At 41.6% G+C, this 21,584-nt stretch overlaps 1 protein-coding gene across 1 annotated transcript in view; it reads left to right on the top strand.

Moving 5' to 3' along the window:
- Positions 1–21,584, top strand: part of ILRUN (inflammation and lipid regulator with UBA-like and NBR1-like domains) — a 550,951-nt gene that overhangs the window by 399,305 nt on the left and 130,062 nt on the right. Inside the window, exon 5 of the mRNA XM_085643410.1 lies at positions 4,790–4,890. Within this exon, the coding sequence (XP_085499536.1) occupies positions 4,790–4,890 (101 nt within the window). The remainder of the gene's footprint in view (positions 1–4,789; positions 4,891–21,584) is intronic.

Consider the following 21,584-nt stretch of genomic DNA (forward strand, 5'->3'; position numbering starts at 1 on the left):
TAGCTCTTCCAGTCTCCTTATTTCTTCCAATAATTTGGCTCTGTCGCTGATCGCATATTTTATCAAATTTCTACCATTCCCTTCGCCGATCGTGTAGTATGATCTGACCATTCTAGTAATAAATTAGGGTCCGGATTTTCATAAGATTGGCACTGTATATATTCTTAATCCTCGAGGAATGCGATCAGCCTCAAGATAGCGTTTTAAAGACGTTGACTCCCACCACTTGCGCACTTCTTTTTCATACGTTTTTTCTAATGTTTGAAATAATCCTTTCAATGAATTAGGTGGCATATTGTTCCCCTGTTTGGTTTTATCTTTTTTACCTTCATTTGCTCCCACTGTGAAGACTGAGGCAGCCGCCTCCAGAGTCTCCTCCTCACTAAACATTGTTGTGGTTGCCTTTGGATATAATAGCGAGTTTTATTTGAAGTCCGTTTTCGCCGCTTTTCCTGGCGATTCGTTACGTTTTATTGAAAATTCAAAATAGAAACATCCAGCCAGAAAGCTCATGAGCGTATCGACTGTAATGGCATGTTGGACTTACCGGAACTGGTTCTCGATAGGCTTGCGCGTCCTCCGACTCTGTTGCCTCCGACTCTCACCCAGTCCGGATTTCGTCTCCGCCCGATACAATCTCCGCGTTTCCCTCTGGTTGATCCGCTTTTGTCGATCTTCTGGCGGTGCCGGCGTTTTTTCAACAGAGATTCTTCCAATATTCCACCAATCCTACGCCGCACACTTGCTGGACGGGTGCTGCCACAGACGCTGGTGAGTTCGTCAATAAATTCCTCCAAACGTTAGAGTGATTAGCAAAATCGTGGCGCACACACTTCAAAGATGTTATGTTTTTTTATTCCGCTCCAAAGGCAGACACGCGTTTCGGCCATACTGGCCTTCGTCAATGTCAGTGCATACAATGTTTACACCGAGTATATAAACGTCATTCCACCCACGTCATCTTTGATTGAAATAGAAAGAGGACTATACAACAGAAACTCATTCAGATAATACAGATCTTAAGAGCAGCCATTTTGAACTAGTTAAGAATATAGTAATTCTATATCTCAAGTTCAGGAAACATGCAAAGGACATGCCATACATTATTTTCCAGGGTTATTCTTTTTTTTGATTATTTAGAATTCCCTTTTTGGATAAAATTTCGCCCTGAATGGGCAATTATGGCCTCAAAATCTCAAAATATATCAAATAATTTTCTCCTATGGGTTGAAGTTTGACGTTAATTAAAAACAATCAAGAACCCTTACAAAATATCAATTTCTCAGAAGGGGAGCACATTTAAAATCAATACAATTCTACATATTAAGCAACTGAGGCTTTCACTTAATGTCTTATCCTCATTGATCTTTCTCCAATATTCATCGGATATCACTTGCTATCAAGAAGACAAACAATATTTCAAAACAGTATTTCAAATAATTCATTCATAGTTCATTATACTAGTAACAAAACACAGTTATGATTCTTGTTCCATTTCTATATTCACTTCCGTAATTTCCACCTCTTCATTATACTCATTTCTTTATTTTACTTTATCCTATATCTTTTCTTATATTCCATTCATTCATTTAATTACACTTCAGTTGTTCTTAGAGAATTTAAGTTCTTTTTTTCTCTTTTTTTCCTCAACATATTTCTCTTTTTATTATCGTCTTTAGCCAACATGTATCCACATATCTTCCTCACAGTTTAATCCATTCGGTACTAAAGTACGAAGTTTTATAATGTACTTTGATTCTAACTGCCTTAGAGCTCTTATCCGGTCACCGCCTCTTCTGAGAGATGGAACCCGGTCCAGCCAGAAGAATTTCAATAAATTGCTATTGCTTTTGTGCCTTTATGGAAAGTGCCTAGCCACAGGATAAAAAAATAAAATATATATATATATATATATATATTCACAGAAAAAACCATTGGTTTCAGGCACGTTATAGTTAGGAATTAGCATTTAAAAAACCTCAGAAATTCACTGAAAAAACCATAGGTTTCAGGGGCGTTCTAGTTAGCTGGACTTTTCACTTGAACAAAACATAACTCGCGCGACCGCAATCCACTGCTGATGACGTCACATATTACATCACTCATGACATGGTCAGTGACATCACTCACGACATCCCTGATGACATCATCCTTGTGATAGAGTGGCGGTCGCGCGAGTTATAGTTATCTGAACTAACTATAACGGGGTAATTTCAATGGTTTTTTACGAGTGAAATGTCCAGCTAACTAGAACATGTGAAACCTATGGTTTTTTAAGTGAATTTGCAAGGTTTTTTAAATGCTAATTCCTAACTATAACGTGTGTGAAACCTATGGTTTTTTAAGTGAATTTGTAAGGTTTTTTAAATGCTAATTTATGTATGTATAATTATATTTTTTTATATATTTATTTTACAATAAACTACCTATGTATATAGTTAAAGATTGACTGTATCCTGTAATATGGAAAGGCTCAGCTCTTTTTTTTTTATTTGGATAAAGTTGAACAGCATAGTTAATATCTTCTATAAACTTATAAACAGTTTAAAATGTATTTTTTTTTTTTAGTTTTTTTCACGGTGCGCGCACGTTGCGCGCACCCCGTGATTTTTTGAAAAAAAAATAAATAAGTTTTTTCCACCCTTCGGGGTCCTTCAGGGACCCGCTGACAAAGGCTAGGGGGTCAGGAACACTCTACCCTGCCCCCTTTTCACGTTCTCCACCTTTCTTTTTCACTGTCACACACAAAATGGCGGCCGACACTTCCTGATTTCGACCGATTCGAATGTTGACTGACATGTAACCACCAATCAGAATTACGCTCGCGCACGTTATGGTGCGCGCACCGTGCGCGCCTATAGATATTTATGTACTTTTAACTGCAATTTTCTCAGGAACTACTGAACAGATTGACACCATATATGCAAAAGGCACATGCCTGACCTGAGGACTACCTCTTTGCCAAATTTCAAGTAATTCTGTTCAGCCGTTCGGGCTGTACCTTCGACTAAAGGTCCTACGGGAAAATGCATGGGGAAAACGCATTTTGGGACCCCCTTTTTTCTCAGCCCCCGCTTGACGAATTACCCCGAGACTTTCAGGGTAGGAGCTGAGCGGAGCGCCCCATTAGTTTTGAAAATTTCGCGAGGATTCGTCAACCGGCGCCAAAGTTATTCAAAATAGAATTTTTAGATTTCCTATGGGAACTCGGTCCTAACTATAGCTATCTACTGGCGACCGCCAGTAGATAATATATAGATATAGATATAGATATAGATATAGATATATATATATATATATATATATATATATATATATATATATAAAACGGCCGAATTTCTCTGGTTTTGTACGAGTGAAATGTCCAACTAACTATAACGTCACTGAAACCTGTGGCTTTTTCAGTGAATTTCTAAGGTTTTTTAAATGCTAATTTCATGACTATTCCAACTCCAGTGAGTGCAACAGCAGGGAAAGTGTTGGATAGTGGAGGGGCAAAAATGACTATTCAAACTCTAGTGAGTGCAACAGCAGGGAAAGTGTTGGATAGTGGAGGGGTAAAAATGACTATTCCAACTCCAGTGAGTGCAACAGTAGGGAAAGTGTTGCATAGCAGAGGGGTAAAAATGACTATTCCCACTCCAGTGAGTGCAACAGTAGGGAAAGTGTTGGACAGCGGAAGGGTACAAATTACTATTCCCACTCCAGTGAGTACAACAATAGGGAAAGTGTTGGGTACAGCGGAGGGGTAAAAATTGTTATTCCCCTTATAGTGAGTGCAACAGTAGGGAAAGTGTTGGATAGACTGCGGTGAGTGCAACAGTAGGGAAAGTTTTGGGTAGTGGGGGGGGGGGGGTAAAAATGACTATTCCAACTCCAGTGAGTGCAACAGTAGGGAAAGTGTTGGATAGACTCCAGTGAGTGCAACAGTAGGGAAAGTGTTGGATAGCGAAGGGGTAAAAATTACTATTGCCACTCCAGTGAGTGCAACAGTCGGGAAAGTGTTGGGTAGCGGCGGGGTAAAAATTTATATTCCCACTCCAGTGAGTGCAACAGTAGGGAAAGTGGTGGATTGCAGAGGAGTAACAATTCATATTCGCATTCCAGTCTGTTCAAAATTAAAAAAACACAATTTTAACAACAGTAAAACCATTTAAAATCATAGTACAAAAAAAATATATAATTGTGTTAAAAATTCAAATACAAATATATTTAATATAAAAAAATCAAAACATAATATAATGTTATACATATAACAAATACCTACAAATATATGAAATAAAATAAAAAATATTTTCCAAAAAAATAAATATTTTTTATCAAACATTATTTAGAAATAAAACCATTAATTATTACATACATTTACTTTTTTTTTATTTTCCTACCATATAACACCACACAATTCACAATCAACATCTAACTTTAAAAAAATGTACTTCCTCAACTAACATATTTAATTACCAATTAAAGAAAGATTATTGATTAAAAAAATTAAAACAAAAAATGTATTTCAATTCCCACACTTTACCCCTATAATCCCGCCAACCCACAGCTACAATTAAACTGTAAATACATTAATTATACAATTAAAACTTATTTCCAATTAAAAAACTAATAGTATTTAACAACTAATTATTGTACTCCCTGCACTGTACCCCTATAATATATATATTTTATTATTTATTTATTTATTATATAGCGCGAACAAGACCCGAGACATCGTGTATCAGAATCCTTCACAAGAGCAACAGTTTCATTACAGATGGACACATTTTAATTTTTTTTTTAGGCACGGGGAGATAAAGTGATTTGGCCAGAATCACAGGATGTTGAGCGTCATTGCCGAGTCTCGAACCCGGTTCCCCCACTTCGAGGTCGACCACTCTACTTGTAAGGCTACAGACAGGTACATATTTTCAGATAAATATGCAGGTAGAACTTGGAACCCGTGTGAGGTTCACAAATGGATATTGATACATTATTAACAGGTGCCAGCAATGAAAAGAAAATGCACCCACAAAGTGAAATATTCTCTGCAGCTACTAAAAACAGCTAAAATGTTCTGCCTGTCAATCTTCACAAGGTATGAATAGTTATGGCTAAAAACTTAAAGAAAAAAAACTACTGGCAAATCAGTCTCCAGTTTTTGTTCCACAAATGTAGATTTTGTTTTATCGCATTTCAATTGTTTTAGACCTTTAAAGTCTTTGTAATGAAGTTTATACTTTTAGCTCTGTTACAATGTCTCTTGTATTTAGTGTTCTATTGTTTATTTTTTTACATACTGCGGACTACATCCTGTGGGAGCTTTAGAGCACGTTACATAGGAAATGGAGGGCCAGGCTAAATATATAGTTTAGGTTTGTTCGTGTTAATGAAATGGTAATATAAGATCTAACCCTATATATCGATGGCTTGAATGAAAACCTTCCGTTGCCCTGATCACTACCCATTCAGTGACAGTAACTTGAAATACTGTGGTAGACAATGTGTTATCGGCAATGGAAAGCTCTCTAAGCACAGCACATCATTTTTAAGGACGATAAGGGATTTGTTTCATTTTTTTACCCAGCTTCAAGGGTTTCTAGTAGCATAATAATGTTTTGCTTTGAAGATGAATAAAGTAGATAGGTGGGGTGGCTGGGAGGAGAGGGGTGGAGGGGCAGAAACTAGCCTAGTCATCCTTACTCCCAGGGCAGGATTACTGCCACCCTCCTCTTGTCACTGCTGTGGGGTGCCCCCACAGCAGTTAGTGACACATGGTATTGCCCCCTTGAGAGCAAGGCTCAAAGGAGGTAAGCTAACATTCAAGGGTGCCTGGGGAAAGGTTTGACGCTGACCAACCCAACTCAGAAATAGCCCCATTATCTTGGCAATGAGGTGTAGGGACAAAAGACCAATTTTAAATGTGAAAGTGTACAACATGTGTAAAAGTGGTGGGCAGCAATAATAAACCCTCACACAAAAAAATAAACAAATACCCTAATTGAATATAAATTAAATAATTAATATTAATGATCAACACATTTTGAATTAAACTAACATTACTTCCCACCCTTTACCCCTATAAACTGCACAACCCACACCTAAAATTAATTGCACAAATTCCATATTTGATTTTCAATTATGTAATTAATATTATTTAACAACTAAGGGGCCGATTCCGATCTCGCTCGGAAGGGCACCGAAAGAGATCCGGACGGAAAAAGTACGAGCCATACGCATGTTTTCCGCCTGACTCGTACAGCTGTACGAGCGAGCAAGTACGATATGAGCAACGTGAAACTCACCGACCGAGTAATTTCTGGGTCCGAACAGCTCTGTATGTCTCGTCCGTAAGTATACCGTGCCGTGAAATGGATGCGATTTACGACTGAGCCAGTACGATGCACGCGTCGGACAGCCGGTGCGAGTCTAAGTGTCCGGCTCGCAAAACGTCTGGGAAGTTGCCTTTGGGAGTTCACGTCGGACCCCCTGTCACTCGCAGCCTTACGACTCGGACAGAGGGGGAGACCCAAGGGTCTCCCCAAAACAGACATGTACGGTGCGGATGGCACCGACGCGTACCCACTCTAGGGTGCGCCCTTGTGCAAGACATACGAATTCAGTCAGTGGGAGCCCATGTACGCGTCGTACGACCGGCTCCCATTGACTTCTATGGGAGTCCAACCAAACTGAGTCCGGCAGCATGCGGCCGCATCGTACTCGCTCGGTAGAACTGCAGGACTCCGGCTCGGGCAGAAAAAACTCCAGATCCGGCTTGGTCGGAGAGCTTTACGGCCCAGATCAGAATCGGAACCTAATTATTAATTAATTAAACATAAATTACTTCTCACCCTTTACCGCTATACTCCTACTACCCACACCTAAAATTACCTACACAATTTCCGTAATAATTTTCTATCAATGAATTATTAATTAGGAACTAATAATTAATTAAAAATAAATTAGTTCCCACCCGTTACCCCATAAACCCCACAATCCACACCTAAAAAAAATCACACAATTACCATAAATGATTATCAATTAGTATAAATTAACAACTAATTTTTAATTAAACATCAATTACTTCCCACCCTTTACCCCTATAAACCCCACAACCTGCATCTAAATATTTGTACACAATTACCATAATTATCAATTAATTAATATATATTAACAACTCATTATTAATTAATCAAAAATAAATTACTTCCCACCCTTTACCCCTATAAACCCCACAACCCGCACCTAAATATTTTTACACAATTACCATAATTATCAATTAATTACTAATTAACAACCAATTCATAATTAATTACAAATAAATTACTTCCCCATAGTTAACACTATCAATTCTAAATTAAATAAATACAAAATATTCATTAATTTATTATAATTAAATTACTTCCTACCCTATTCCCCTATAACCCACAACCCGCTAATTAACTCAAAAAGGCAAAATTGTATTAAAATAAAATTCATAACTACTAAAAATTTAACAGATATAATTTAAAAAAAACAATACTTATATAAAAAAAAATACATCATATACATTTAAAATATACATTAAAATGCATAACACTAACAAATGGATATTTTAAACATCTATATTTTTGCAAACAATGTTAATGATTTCTATATTTATGAAAACAATATTTCTTATCTTAAATTCGATATTCTTGACCATGGTATTCTTGCTGTCGATATTTCTGAATCACCATTTTTCCAAATCGATATTTGTGTAAGTCGACATTTCCAACTAAATATTCTGTCTCAGGACCATTCCAGTACTATATGTGCTGGGCATCAAGGAGTGGAAGGAATATTTGTTATCTGTCGGATGTAGAACTCTCCATATGTCTACACACCTCATATTTTCCATGACTTCTCTCAAGGCCAGAGTCATCCCCACCTTTGTGTATTGTTTTGGAGGGGATCTATCAAAGATTCCATCTATTATGCAATTAAATCTGTAAATTTGACCCATCAAAATATCCCCTTTTGACAGGACTAGACACTCCTTTTAAATATTAATAAGTTTTCCCTAAGTAAGCCTTACTTCGAATAAGTAAAGTTGCATTCATTTTTAAAAGTAGGACAAGTATAGGTTTAATGTTAAACATGTCCTTACAGTAAAAAAAAGCCCTAAAAGCTAGAAATTACACAAGATTGCCGCTGTGAGAATAACATTTTACTGGGCCCTGTTCAATGCATAACTGCCATCGCTCTGTTTTTAAGTAAAGCATCGGCAAAGGCTAGTTTCTTCCCTTAGTCACCCTAACTGAAATCCCTTGAAGGTGATGTACCCCCACCACATTGCAATATTTTTGTTGTCTCCTTCCTTCATTTAAGTTATTTTTTTAGACAAACGCAAAACAGGAGAAAGCCTCTTTCTGCTTAGCAATTCTAACCTAGGTCCCAATGACCAGTGCCAGCTATGGCCCAAGTATCAACTCATCTGTAAAGTCAGCGGAAAAAAAGGCATCCTTATATCTTCCCAAGCTGATGACAAATTGCAACCCACACAATTATCAATACGGCTTTGACCTTGATGAAACACCATAATATCCACCGTTCTGACTGTAAACAAAAAGTAATTGCAGAGAAGGTTGACCCCTGCTTCATCTTCCTACTTGACTTTTCAGCAGTCATCCACACTGCTGGATATCATGTGCTCATCAGTATCCACTCAGCATTCTAGAGGTTCACTGCCACCATACTTGATCAGTTTGTGTCACTCCCAACTCATGTTGCTTTACAGCTCATGTTCTGAACTGCTACCACATACATATGATCGACTATAAGGATATTGAGTCAACTTTCAGATAGCACAGTATTACCAGTGGCCTATCTGTGACCCTTTGCCACCTGTGATAGTGAAACACTGATAATTCTATTCCACATGTGATACTGAGCCATCTTTTATACTGAGCCATCTTTGATACTGCAACACCTGTGATACTAATATAGCTGGTTGCACTAACCCACTGGTGATGCTGAATCACCGCACCATTCTGAAAATTGAGCTCCTGGTGATGCTATACTGATGAAATTATGGTGTTATAAAGCCACTTGTGATTATGCACCAATGGTGATAGTGAGACTCTCCTGGCCCAAAATTGCTGGTAATAATAACTTGTTTTATGTAGCCCTTTGTTACAGATTTGCCATGTCAAAGTCAAGCCACCTATTATACCTATTGTGATTATGTAGCCACTTTTAATTCTGTGCCACCATTGATATTTTGCCACTTGCTATACTAAATCACCTATGATACTTGGACACTTGTTGCCATTTTCAAGGGCTGTAAAAACAGAGTTTGCTGTTATTCATTTAACAGTTATAATTTTACTGACTTCAGAAGGATGGAGTGCTAAGACTACCTTGCTAAGTTTTGAACTTTTGATACCCAGATTAATACAGATTGTCGCAAAAGCCTTAACTCTCTGTGCCATCATTCTGGCAGATACTAAACTGGCCATGCTGCACTACTGATGATTTTGTGCCACTGTTGATACTGATTTTATCTGAACGTACCAGTCATCACTCCAGAGAATGTATCCCACATTTTTAAATCCCTGAATGCCCATTTCAGCCTTACAAAGCTAATATTATTGAGTTAGAGAATAATATGATCTGTTATTCAAGGAACTAAACTCAGTTACATTTGCAATACTCATTATATAAACCATTGTTATTATTCAGAACAAATCAAAAAGTTACCTAACAATTAGGCCTCCTCATCTTTCAATCTAAGGCCGAGAACTCTCAAATTGATGAGGCAGCCCTGACGCAATCTTACCGAATACTTAAATACTTATTGTACCGGTCTTGGATGGATGAATGACTGTTGACAGTGTCTGGTTTGGGCATTGTGTCCAGTAAGTCTGTAGAGGTCTCATGAGTGGATGGATTCCTCCACTTAAGATTAATCCCTGACAACATATAGCCATTATCGGAGGCGAGGCTTCGGCACGAGGCGGAATGGCTGCCTCTTGAGGGAGCTCTGTCAGCCAGATATCTTATCCGCTTCATACCATCCTTAACAATCGCCTGGGCACTGCTCGGACCCTGTGGGTCAGGACAATTGGACCGGGTGCGTGAGTAGGGAAGATCTCGCCCCTGTAAGACATCGTGGCATAGTCTAACAGAACTGCCTCTGCATCGGTGCGGCCAATGGGGAAAATGGCGCCCGCTCTGATCTGAGCTGCTGGGCCACGTACGGATGCCCGGAGTAAGTGGAGACTGGCCCAACGCGACTCGCTGCCGCGGCAGGGGACTGCGGCAACTTGATGTGCCGGCAACCGTGGCGGAGTGGAGCAAGGGACTGGCTGAGTAAAGACGAACGGACCCCCGAGCGTAAGATTTGATGCATGCATTGGATGCGGGCGGACACGACTTGAACCCGAGTCGGGGGTTGCTGCGCTTGAAGACCGAACAGAGTGGGGATCGGCGGCCTTGCAGCTCCGGTATCCGGGGCAGAAAGGGTGGAGTGAGGTGGATTACTACGGTGCACAGAGGCCGATGGAGTACTCGCCTGGACACTGCGGACGGGCTCATTGGAGAGCAAGGTGACATTGGAGACGGACTGGAGGCACAGATACTAGACCACGGGTCACAAACTGTTTTTTGATTATCGTTGTTACTGTGCACAGGCGAATTCCATAGTATCCATCAGGCACCCACACCTCGGTGTGAGTAATCGTTGCCGATCCTCTTTCCTTAGAGGGTATTCCCCAAATGTCGAGTTGTACGGTTCATGGGGGGTATGTGTGGGTGGGGGGCAGTTTTCGATCTCGACCTAATTGGGAGGTTGGAGTGGGAGGGGGGAGGAGGATGGGAGGTGAGGGATATGTCTATTGGTGTTGTTTTTTTTATACATGTTGCACTGAAGTCGATTGGAGCACGGTATGGAAAATGTGATGATACACCTGGGTGTGATGTTGCCTGCGTCCCTCCACAGTCGCTCGAGGTATTACTGGGATGGGCAGCTTGTGCTAGAGGCGGCAATGGGTGACACATTTCGTATGTTAACCTGGAATGTGAGGGGCCTCAATTCACTTAAAAAAGTAAGACAAGTACTGTCCTATCTGAATCAGTACACATAGCCCTACTACAAGAGACCCACTTGACTAAATACACTGAACGGGGTATTGCAGAAAGGTGGGCGGGCTTTAAATTGGCGGCTTCATTTTCATCCTATGCAAGGGGCACAATGATTTTGGTTAAAAGAGGTGTTGAGTTTCAACCAGCCTGTACGTATGTGGATGAGGACGGCAGGTGCGCGATGGTACAGGGGAATCTTGGGTGCTCGTTGGTTAGCATAATCAACATGTACGGTCCCATTGTGGATGACCCAGTATGTTTTTCTCTGATGTATGGTGCACTGAGAGGCTGGCCAGAGGCCACTTTACTATGGGGGGGCGACCTGAATACATATTTAAACCCAGACTTGGATAAGTCTAACGAATTGACCCACCGAACCCCCAAGGTAGCCAGGAACATCGCCTGCGCCATTGAAGAGTTTGGCCTGAGTGATGTGTGGTGAGCAAGGAACCCCCTAATAAGAGAAGGGACACACGCGACGCCCTCACACGGTAGCTGGTCAAGATTGGACTACTGGTTGGTGGGAGATGAGGCCATGAATTGGGTGCGGGAGGTAGCACATCTACCACGCACATTGTCAGATCACAACCCCGTACAGTTAGACCTGGAGATCTCATCGGCTTTACGTCATCCATTCACATGCAGATTGCGCTCTGAGGCACTACTAGACCCGATATATGATAAAGCTATGAGGGAGGCCATTGAACACTACTTTGCATTAAATAAGGGCACAGTTGACGAGGCCTCAACGTTGTGGGAGGCTTTCAAGGTCATGATTAGGGGAGTGTGCATTAGTACCGCGGCAGGTATACTGCAAGACATTAGGACACAATTCTAAAACACGGAGTACGCCCTGCGTGAGTTAGAATGCGATTATGCCACGTCACATGCGGTAGACACACTGGCCCACATAAATGTGCTACTCAAAGATTATCAGACATTGGCTGAAACTGAATTAAAGTACCTATCACGCAAGCACACGGCGCTACGATATGGGGAGGGAGGCAGGCCAGGGCACATATTGGCGAACAAGATCAAGGACCAACTGGAGCAGACAGGTATAGATATGATAACCGACAATGACGGGTGGGAGCATTACCACCCGCCGGCCATCACAGAACAATTCAGAGGTTTCTATGCGGAATTATATACCTCCAAGGGCGGTGCGATGGAGGCTGAGATGGAGGATTATCTGGAAGATTTGGCGTGCGCCTGGCTTTCTGACGGACGCAGGGAATATCTCTGCATACCTATAGACGATCAGGATATTAAGGCAGCAATCTCGGCATTGCCTAATGGTAAGGCACCTGGGCCAGATGGCCTCACGGCGGAATTTTATAAGAGATATGCATATTTACTTGCACCTTATTTACTTGAGATCTATGCTGAGGCGCACGAGGCCGGGAAGTTACCGCCGACAATGCGACAAGCACTGATAATTACTCTGCTCAAAAAAGACAAGCCCCCGGACAGGTGTGACTCTTACCGCCCTCTGTCGTTGATCAATATAGATGCGAAGATATTGGCCAAAATCTTGGCGACTAGGTGCTGCCCTTGATGTCGTGTCTAGTGTTGCCTGATCAATCGGGCTTTATACCCGAAAGATCCACATCGCATAATCTCCGGACTATATTTTCCATGTTCCACATACTTGAGCCGAGTATGTCAGCTGCGGCTGTACTGCTGGACGCTGCAAAAGCATTTGATTTAGTGGAATGGAAATATGTTTTTTGTTCTGCGGCGGATGGGATTCCCACCCTTATTTATGCAATGGATAGCGGTACTTTATGCGGAACCATGGGCTAGGGTGCGAATTGGAGGATTGACTTCTGGACCTTTCAACATAGGGAGGGGCACACGTCAGGGGTGTCGTTGAAACCACTGCTCTTTGTGTGTGTTATTCGGCAACGGCATAGAGAGACGACGCTTAATTTTAACTACCGGCCAGTAGCTATCTCGCTATACACGGATGACATGGTACTTTACGTTCGCGAGCCTTCCCGCTACCTGGCGCAATTACTCTGCGAGTATATCAAATTCAGTCGCCTATCGGGTCTCTCTGTTAACTGGGACAAATCTATTATTATTCCACTGACAGAGTCCACCTTGCAACCTGACACAGAGTTCCCACTGGTGTGGTCTACGGACCTGGTTAAATACCTAGGGGTGTGGGTTCATAGAGATCCAAACATGGTGATACGTGAAAATTATGGGAGAGCGTATACTAAACTGGAACAGCAGGTGGAGATGTGGATTTCACTGTTGTCGTCGCTGGCGGAGCGTATTGCTTTGATCAAAATGGTGGTGTTGTCGCGGTTTCTATATCTGTTTGTTAACATCCCGGTGGTGCTCACGAAGGAGTTTTTCCATAATGTTCGGCGCGTGCTGCTACGGCTAGTTTGGGGCGGCAAACATGCCCGTGTGAAATGGTCGACTCTCACTAGTGGGTATGACGAGGGGGTTTGAAGCACCGGACTTTTACGTTTACTACTTGAGTGCGGAGGCCAAATACGTGTATTATTGGCTAAGACCACATGCATACACTCCGCATGTTGCAGTGGAAGAAGGAGATGTTTCTCCTGTTCCGCTACACAGTATAATTACTCACCAGGCGAGAGGCACCCCGAAAACTGAAATAAATGCTGTAGATGCGACCATAGCAGCCTGGCAGGCAATTGGGTGATTGGCGCAAACGTTGCCACTATATGCACCAGCCATGTACATAGAGCACCATGCTGCGATGTCAGTGACCCACGACGCACTGTAAATGCGCTTACTCTGCGAGGCAGGTCTTCAACGAATGCAGGACATATATCCGGACGGATCGTTTATTAGATCGGGCGATCTCCAATACATTAGCAATCAGACGTTACTATTCAGGTTTGCGATGCATAGATTGCGACACGCGGCCAAACTTTATTATACTACTTACCCTCTGGAACCTCCCACACTTTTATCACTACAATTTGCTCTCACCATTCCCATTAACAAAAAATTGATTTTCAGACTGTACAAGCTGATTAAAGAAGAATGTATGACTGAACCAGATAGTTGGGAGAAATGGAATGCTTGTCTTACTGAGCCAATTACAGAAAAGGATTGGAGGCATACATGCGAATTGACAGGGGTACTCAGTATGAATGGTAATTTACGCATTATACATTTTAAATATATACATCAGGTATATTACACGCCTACGCGTTTGCATAGTTTTGGGCTGTGTGAATCCGATTGATGTGTCCGCTGTGGTCAGGGGTGTGCGGATTTTTTACATTTAGCTTGGGTATGCCGAAAGGTGTATGAGTTCTGGAAAGCGTGGTGAAGAACTTGGTGATTATGACGGTGGTGGAGCTTCAGTGTACCCCGCTTGTTTGTTTGCTTTGTTGTGTGCCACACCTCAGGGGTGCGACTGGGAAATTTGTACGATTGGCCTTAATGATAGCTGCGCGCAGAGTGGCAGTTGTCTGGGGGGGAAGGTAAAGTCCGAAAGTAGAACAGTGGTTAAAAGACCTAGTTTACTGCAAAGAGAATATGTTAGTATATACGGAAGAATTACCAACAATGTCGAGACCAAGAGATATCTGGGAACCGCTGCGTGCCTTTCTATTGAACAGGGTGGCTGATGCTAAGTAGAGGGATGCATGTGAAGGGTTTGGGGAGTAATGCCAAGGGAACAGGAGAGGTGGCTAACATACGGCCTAAGTGATGCGACATTATTCCGATACGACTCTGTAACTCACGATTAAGTTGAGTGAGCAGATGTTTGTTGATTCTTTTTATTTTTTTTTATTATTGATTTTTATTTTATGGTTTTTATTTTTCTTTCAATACAAGTCGTTCAATTGTAGGAGATTTGGGAACATTGATGTAATTGAGTTTTCGTCCTTTTTTTATATGTGTTTAATGTGCTTTTTGTAGAGGGGTATGTATTGTATTGTCATTGTTTGTTTTTTGAAAATTAATTTACATTTTTTTTTTTTTTTAAACATATAGCAATTATCATGTCATGGTTACCTGTCAGATTTCTCCTACATTGCAATGGGCCAGGTCAACATAGGATAATGGTGGAGCAAAAGAGAATGTCAGTATGACAGTGCAGGCACTGCTGTGTTGATTTCCTTGTGCTCATGGTGGCCATGTGTTGCTGCATCACTGAACTTGTATCAAACAACAATGTCTCAAACAAGGGTATCATTAATAGAGCAAATTTAAGCAGCACAATCAATTGCAGTGGATTTGATCCAAAGATTAAATCCACTGCAATTGATTGTGCTGCTTAAATTTGCTCTATTAATGATACCCTTGTTTGAGACATTGTTGTTTGATCTAGATTACTGCCCCAGTCTCCTTGTGGTTTACGGGCTACCTCCTGTGGTCTGATACTGCATAACTGAATTTGTTGCGACAGATACTAGTGGGCCATGTGAAATCTCAGGGCTTTTGTATGACCCCGGGGATCCTATGCATCAGTGCATTATTGCCTTCCCAAGAGTGCAATAGCATTACATGACAAATGGAAAATTCAAAGGTCTTCCTTGTTAGTGTCAACACATGCTTAGGTTGCATGCTTAGAATACTCAGTGATTCGTGAGTCTTGTCTTCGGATCATGCAGGTCCCAGGGACAGTAATCCCAAATATTCTCATGTTGACTTGGCCTGTGGAGATCATGGGAACCATTTCCTACTCCAAGTTCCACAGTATGCCTTGCGTCATGTGGACAGAGAGGAAGATTAGTCATACGAGCTGAGAGTTGGTAGAAGACAACGCCATCCAACCACAATTTTTCTTCTCTGTCAGTTAATATGAAGAGCGCAGTGGTGGCTCCTCTGCTAAGTCAGAGGAGCGTCTCCCCACTGCTTTTTAGCAGTGAAATAAAGAGAAAAGAAAAATGATAACTCGCGTTATCATTTTTGTCTCCTACTTCCGCAGCTTTGTGTGAGGGGTCGGGCCAGGGAAGGAGTGGTAGCACCCTCCTAAGTGCATAATGACTGCTTGGCCAGCCCTCTTTGGGCGCCCAAAACAGTCGTGCGTACTTTGCATGTTCTCCATGCAGGCTGCATTACAGCCTGCATGGAGAACATGCCCAGGTTACCAGTCAGCATCTGAGTGCTGAAACACGGCACTCAGAGCAATCACAACGCTGCTATTTCAGTGTTGTGATTGGCTGACTCTGAGCCTGGGTTTGCTTCCTGGTGTTCAGGTAAGTGAGGGAGGACTGCTGAGGAGAGACTCGACGAGGAAGCGGCGAGAAGGTACGTTTTTTATTTTATTTAATGCTGCCCGCTTACCCCGTGTCCTACCCCCTCCCGCCTCTGCCCCCATACCTCCGATCCGTGCTGGCCACCTCTGGAAGAGCGTGTGTGAATCTCACTAAAGCAGACTTAACCATTTCACCAAAGGAGACATACAGCATTTTACTAGATGTATGTCACTGTGTGAGACCTCAGTGCTTCACTGAGAAGCATGTAGCGCTCACTGCTGCAGGATCTAATGCTTAGAAGCACAGCAACATATGGGTAATAAATTATAGTAGGGTTTTCATGTATTTATTATTCTGATTCCTATTTGCTACAGCAACACCAACCCGCACATGGATGGACAAGATGCTTAATACAACAGTGGAAGATGTTTTGGTAGCAGCTCTTTATGACACTCAGTGAACATGTGTTGTCCTCACCAGGAGGTTTTGGGTGCACTGTTTACAGAAAAATATTTTTAAAAATGGGACCAAATTATTAATTTTACTGAAAAATGTTTCTAATCTTTTGGCTAGTACCTATTCATTTTACACAGATTTAGGATGTTTTCATGAAATATTCCAGTACTTTATTATTCAGCACAGGACACAGTACCATTCAACTCAATTTTCAGTGACCTGAAAAATGGTGAGAAGACACACTGGTTCCATCAGCTACCTGAAACCGGAACTCATCTCGACTTCCAAATCCTCAAAGCATCTCCCCACTTTTTGCCTGGACTCCAGATAAGCAGTGGAATGCACTACCGACAATACTCTTGGTTGACCATTAAATACCTGATACTTTTGAAAAGTTGCAACCCCCAGTGTATTGCACCTCATCCACTCCTGGGTGAGTTTCATTCATCCCTTTATAAATACTGATTTTGGAGAACTCCAGGGAATCCCATGGAATCTTAATTAATATCTTAACTGATATTATTTAGACCTTATATAATCTGAAGGACCTGGCGGTTTTAAAACACAGTTAGATGGGGCCTATGATGGGCGTTCTCTAATAACTCTCCTCCACACATTCCCAATATATGTTTCCCTTCTTTAAGAACTAATCCCCTAGGGGTTTGAAATTCTGAAAATGTTGGGATTCCTGGCCCAGACACTTCTCTGATTTGACTGTGGGAATACTGCTGATAGGATCATTTGCTGCTTGACCATTATTTTCTCAACCCACTTATCCACTGTATGAGAGATGCCAATGGCTCGGTCAGCTCCTTTGGGCTGAAAGAGGGGGCCAAATATGGAGGGACAGGGAGTCAACCTCCCATATACCTACAAGGTCATGAACCAATGGTTTGACTCTTCATGGAAGTCAGTGGTCCGCAGGCATGAGGGACTTCCTTCACTTGGGCCTATTCTTCTAATGCAGAAAACAACATGAAAACTTGTCAGGTGATAGGAATTCTACACACTTGATGCGAAACCCTGTATTGTTATTAAATATTTTTTTGTTTCATTTGGGGCTCGAAAACACACTATTTTGAAGAACCAGCAGTAATTGTCTACTGATATTTACCATGACTTTGTCAGACAAAGAGGCGTGACTTTATGCCACCTGAGGAGAACTGTATTTGAGAATAGAGCAGCACAGATAAGGTTGGGGCAGAGCCAAGCTAGAACGATCCTCTGCTGAGACCCTCGAATGCAGCTGGCACAATGGGAACATGACTGATGTCTATGATTCCCTATTCCCCTCTTACCAATGTATCAGAACTTCCTATCAGCAAACTGAAATACCGTGCTTCAGTACTACCTGCTATCAGAAAAATGAAACGGTATCTCTGGATATAATTTGTTAAAGTTTGATGAAGTGCAGCCCTAATTTTAAGAAATAGCGAGATGCTGTACATAGAAAATTATGTTATTGGAAAGAGAATCTCGAAGATGAGGTGCTGTACACAGACGTGTGCGTGCACCACTGGACCAGAAGACAATATTTGCAGAAACTAGGACATTATGAGCACCTGTGGTTGGAAAGTAGTATCACAGGCACACTGGATAATGTGTTCATAAACATAAAATGCAGTCCACAAGTCGAATTTATAAACCAGGTCTCCAGGTGCAAAGGTCAGGGAATTATCGGTCACCTTCTACTATTACCATTGATAATTCAATGTTGATAACCTGTAATTTATGTTTTCAATGCTCACTTACTTTAAAAGTATTTTGCAGATTTCTAGTTTTGCAACTAACTTGTGTTGCTTTAAAACATGTATTATATATTTGAATGAGCGCCCTTCTAGAAGCACACTTGCATGCCTTTATCTAATTCAGATTACTCTACCATCTCATCAGAGCTGTAAATATTTTACATTTTCAAGTCCGTTCGTTATTATAAAGTCCAATTTGAACAAAGTGCAGCTTGCAATTGCACAGCCGTTCACGTGAGGAAAACATGACCTTCTTTGAGCTTATACACACTAACTTGTTTCTTCTTAAATTACGATTTAGTCTTCGCATGGTATAGCATAAAAAAAGCGTGATTTTATCCTTTAACTGGACATCCGCCTATATCCTTTCCTCCACCCGAAGGAAGTTAGGGACATACAGTTTTGAAAATGATTATTTTTCATGGAGCAGTATTTAGTGTTAAGATTACTTTCCACAACTCTTTTGAGTGATTGCAAAAAGAACGAAATGAAACAAAATATGAGGGAAAGGGCCAAGGATCAGCATAGGCAGGCTACACCCCCTCCTCATGAAGCTATGGCTCTGTGTTGCAGGGGTAGCCAAGAGGTGAAATAGGTCTCAGCTGAAGAGAGTCAAGCTCTCGCCGCTTTGTTATGCAGAGCTGGGACAGCGCCCATTCACACCTGCTCTTCAGCCACAGGCGCTACAATAGAAACTCGCACCTCACCATTGCAAGGGATGGGGGCTGGTACAGAAGACTGGGCACTAAAAAGGGCCTTCCATTTTAAAGAAGGAAAAGCTCTTGCAAAGATACATGAACTGAATGGTGTTCTCCACTTAACAAAAGACGGGAGAAGGGAATGCTTGAAAATGGGCAATTGGACACCTTTATGCGTGTGGTTTGCAATGCAGTCTAAAAATCACCTACCAATTGTAATCCACTTTTGGGAAACTCATTAAGTGCACATGAAACGTAAAATGAACTGTTTTGTATGTGCTTACATTTTATTTACTTAATTTGAATTTTGGCAAAATGCCTGACTAAATATTTTCAATATTTTCTCGACAATAGGTTTTGTTAAACCTCTGCTTGGCTGATAAGAAACTTTAAAGCAAAAACACACAATTCTGAAAGAGTCGCTTATCACATTCAGATGTTATTCTTTGAATTCTGGAAATTACAGATTTCTTTTACTATTACAAATGCAGGATCACAAGCTGTAAAATGCACAGAAAAAAACGGAACGGATGAGCGCCTCATATTGTTAACTTGATCTATAAAAATGAAAGTGCTTGATGGGTTAATAAATTGATTCTCAGTGTAGTATTGCCCAAAAAAATTAGAAAAAGGGCAACTGTATTTGCTAAAATCAACCGCTGTTACCTGGGAATGAGCCAGTCGCGACGAATCTCGTTGTAAGCCCCATGTTATTCCAGATCAGATAGGAGTAGGCAGGGTAGCCCTGGTTAATTCTTTATACACTGGACGTATGCATCACACATCTCGCTTTCACTAATGAAACGAGACTAGTCCTGGCGCACCCAGGAATTCATTACACATTTTCTTTTTATATGTGCATACAAATGAATTTGGTTTTCTGCACAAACAGGAGATGTGTGCAGGGATGTAGTCTGAACTGCAAGAGAACTGCTCCAGTACCAGTGTCTACTGTGTGAGTAGTGGGTCACGTGTGTTTGGGCCTCACATGTATCTGAGATTTGGAAAAACTAGTGAAAAACGGTGAAATTTAGTGAAGAACATCACAATGTCTTGTGCTATTTAATATTTTTAATACTACTTAGTGACAAAGAAAGTGACGGTACAATGCATTCCATTGCAACGCATGCCTTTACACTGCATGCGTTACAACGCAAATGCCATTACGGTGCATTACTTTTTCCACGTATTTCTTTATAACTGATATGCTTTTAGCACACATGCCTTTACATTGAATTTTGTTGTAAAGGCATGTATGTTAAAGGCCTATGCATGGTAAATGTTTTCCCTGACCCCTGCCCTCAAACCAGTCCCTGGTACCCCCATGTCCCCCAGCCCCAGTTAAAATACCCAATCCCTGAGCCCTAAAACTAGACTCCAGCATGCCCCCTGGCCCTAGCCCTTTTTTTCAAAATACCCAACCACTGCCCTAAGCTCTAAAACTATACCCCAGCATGATTCCCCCCTCCCTCAACCCTTTTTAAAACTACTCGACCCCTGCCCTGAGCCCTAAAACCAACCCCCCTTGGATTTTATTTTTTAAAACACCTCAGTCTAAAGCCCTAAATCCGGACCCCCTTGCCCCAGGCCTAATCCCCTTTAGCTCTACAAGATGATGAGGCAGCTCTTCTGAGGTGAGGCGCAGCACAGGTCGTCAAGAGGAAGCATAAGTGTCTCTCTGTTTCCTCCAGCGATGCCGATAGCCTTAAGCACGCCGGTGTCTTTTTCCACTGTTACTAGCATATGCCCTTACCACCAGTGCAACATATAAGCCTTTACCATTCATACCTTTACAACGTTAATTCTTTGTAAATGTATGTATGAGTGGTAAAGGCATATGCATTGTAAAAAAAAATGCATGCTAACCGTGCATGCGTTGTAACGCATACACGGTAAAAGTACGGCGTGCTTACAGTGTTGTAATGGCTGTTTCCCGCTACTATTATTAACCAACTGACGTTAGTCCATTGGCATGATGCCTTAAGGTCTGCACGGCATTCCCACCGCAGCCACCCCACTTTGACATGGCACATGGTTTCCCCAGGTGATGCAGCACACTTGGGTTTCTGAAGAAGAACCTCTTTTGAATGTCTACCACCATAGACATATAGTTTACCAAGCACATTAAATCTTATGAAAAGTTCACAGAACACTTTTCTATGCAGTTTCTCGCAATCCTCAGGTAAGACCTACTCTAACTCACCAAGTGCCGCAACTCGGGAGAGTTTAATCCCACCAAGGCTAAACTGACCTGAGGTGTACTAAAACAGAAAGCTATTTCTAATCTCTATAGAGTGTTAGTAAATAAAGTCCCAGATCAACTGATGACGTTAAGGAGGATATGGGAAGCCGAGCTGGGTGACATGAATGACTCCCCAGTCCTTTTCCATATC

The sequence above is a fragment of the Triturus cristatus genome, chromosome 1_1, assembly GCF_964204655.1.
Source record: "Triturus cristatus chromosome 1_1, aTriCri1.1, whole genome shotgun sequence".
In the NCBI taxonomy this organism is placed as follows: Eukaryota; Metazoa; Chordata; class Amphibia; order Caudata; family Salamandridae; genus Triturus; species Triturus cristatus.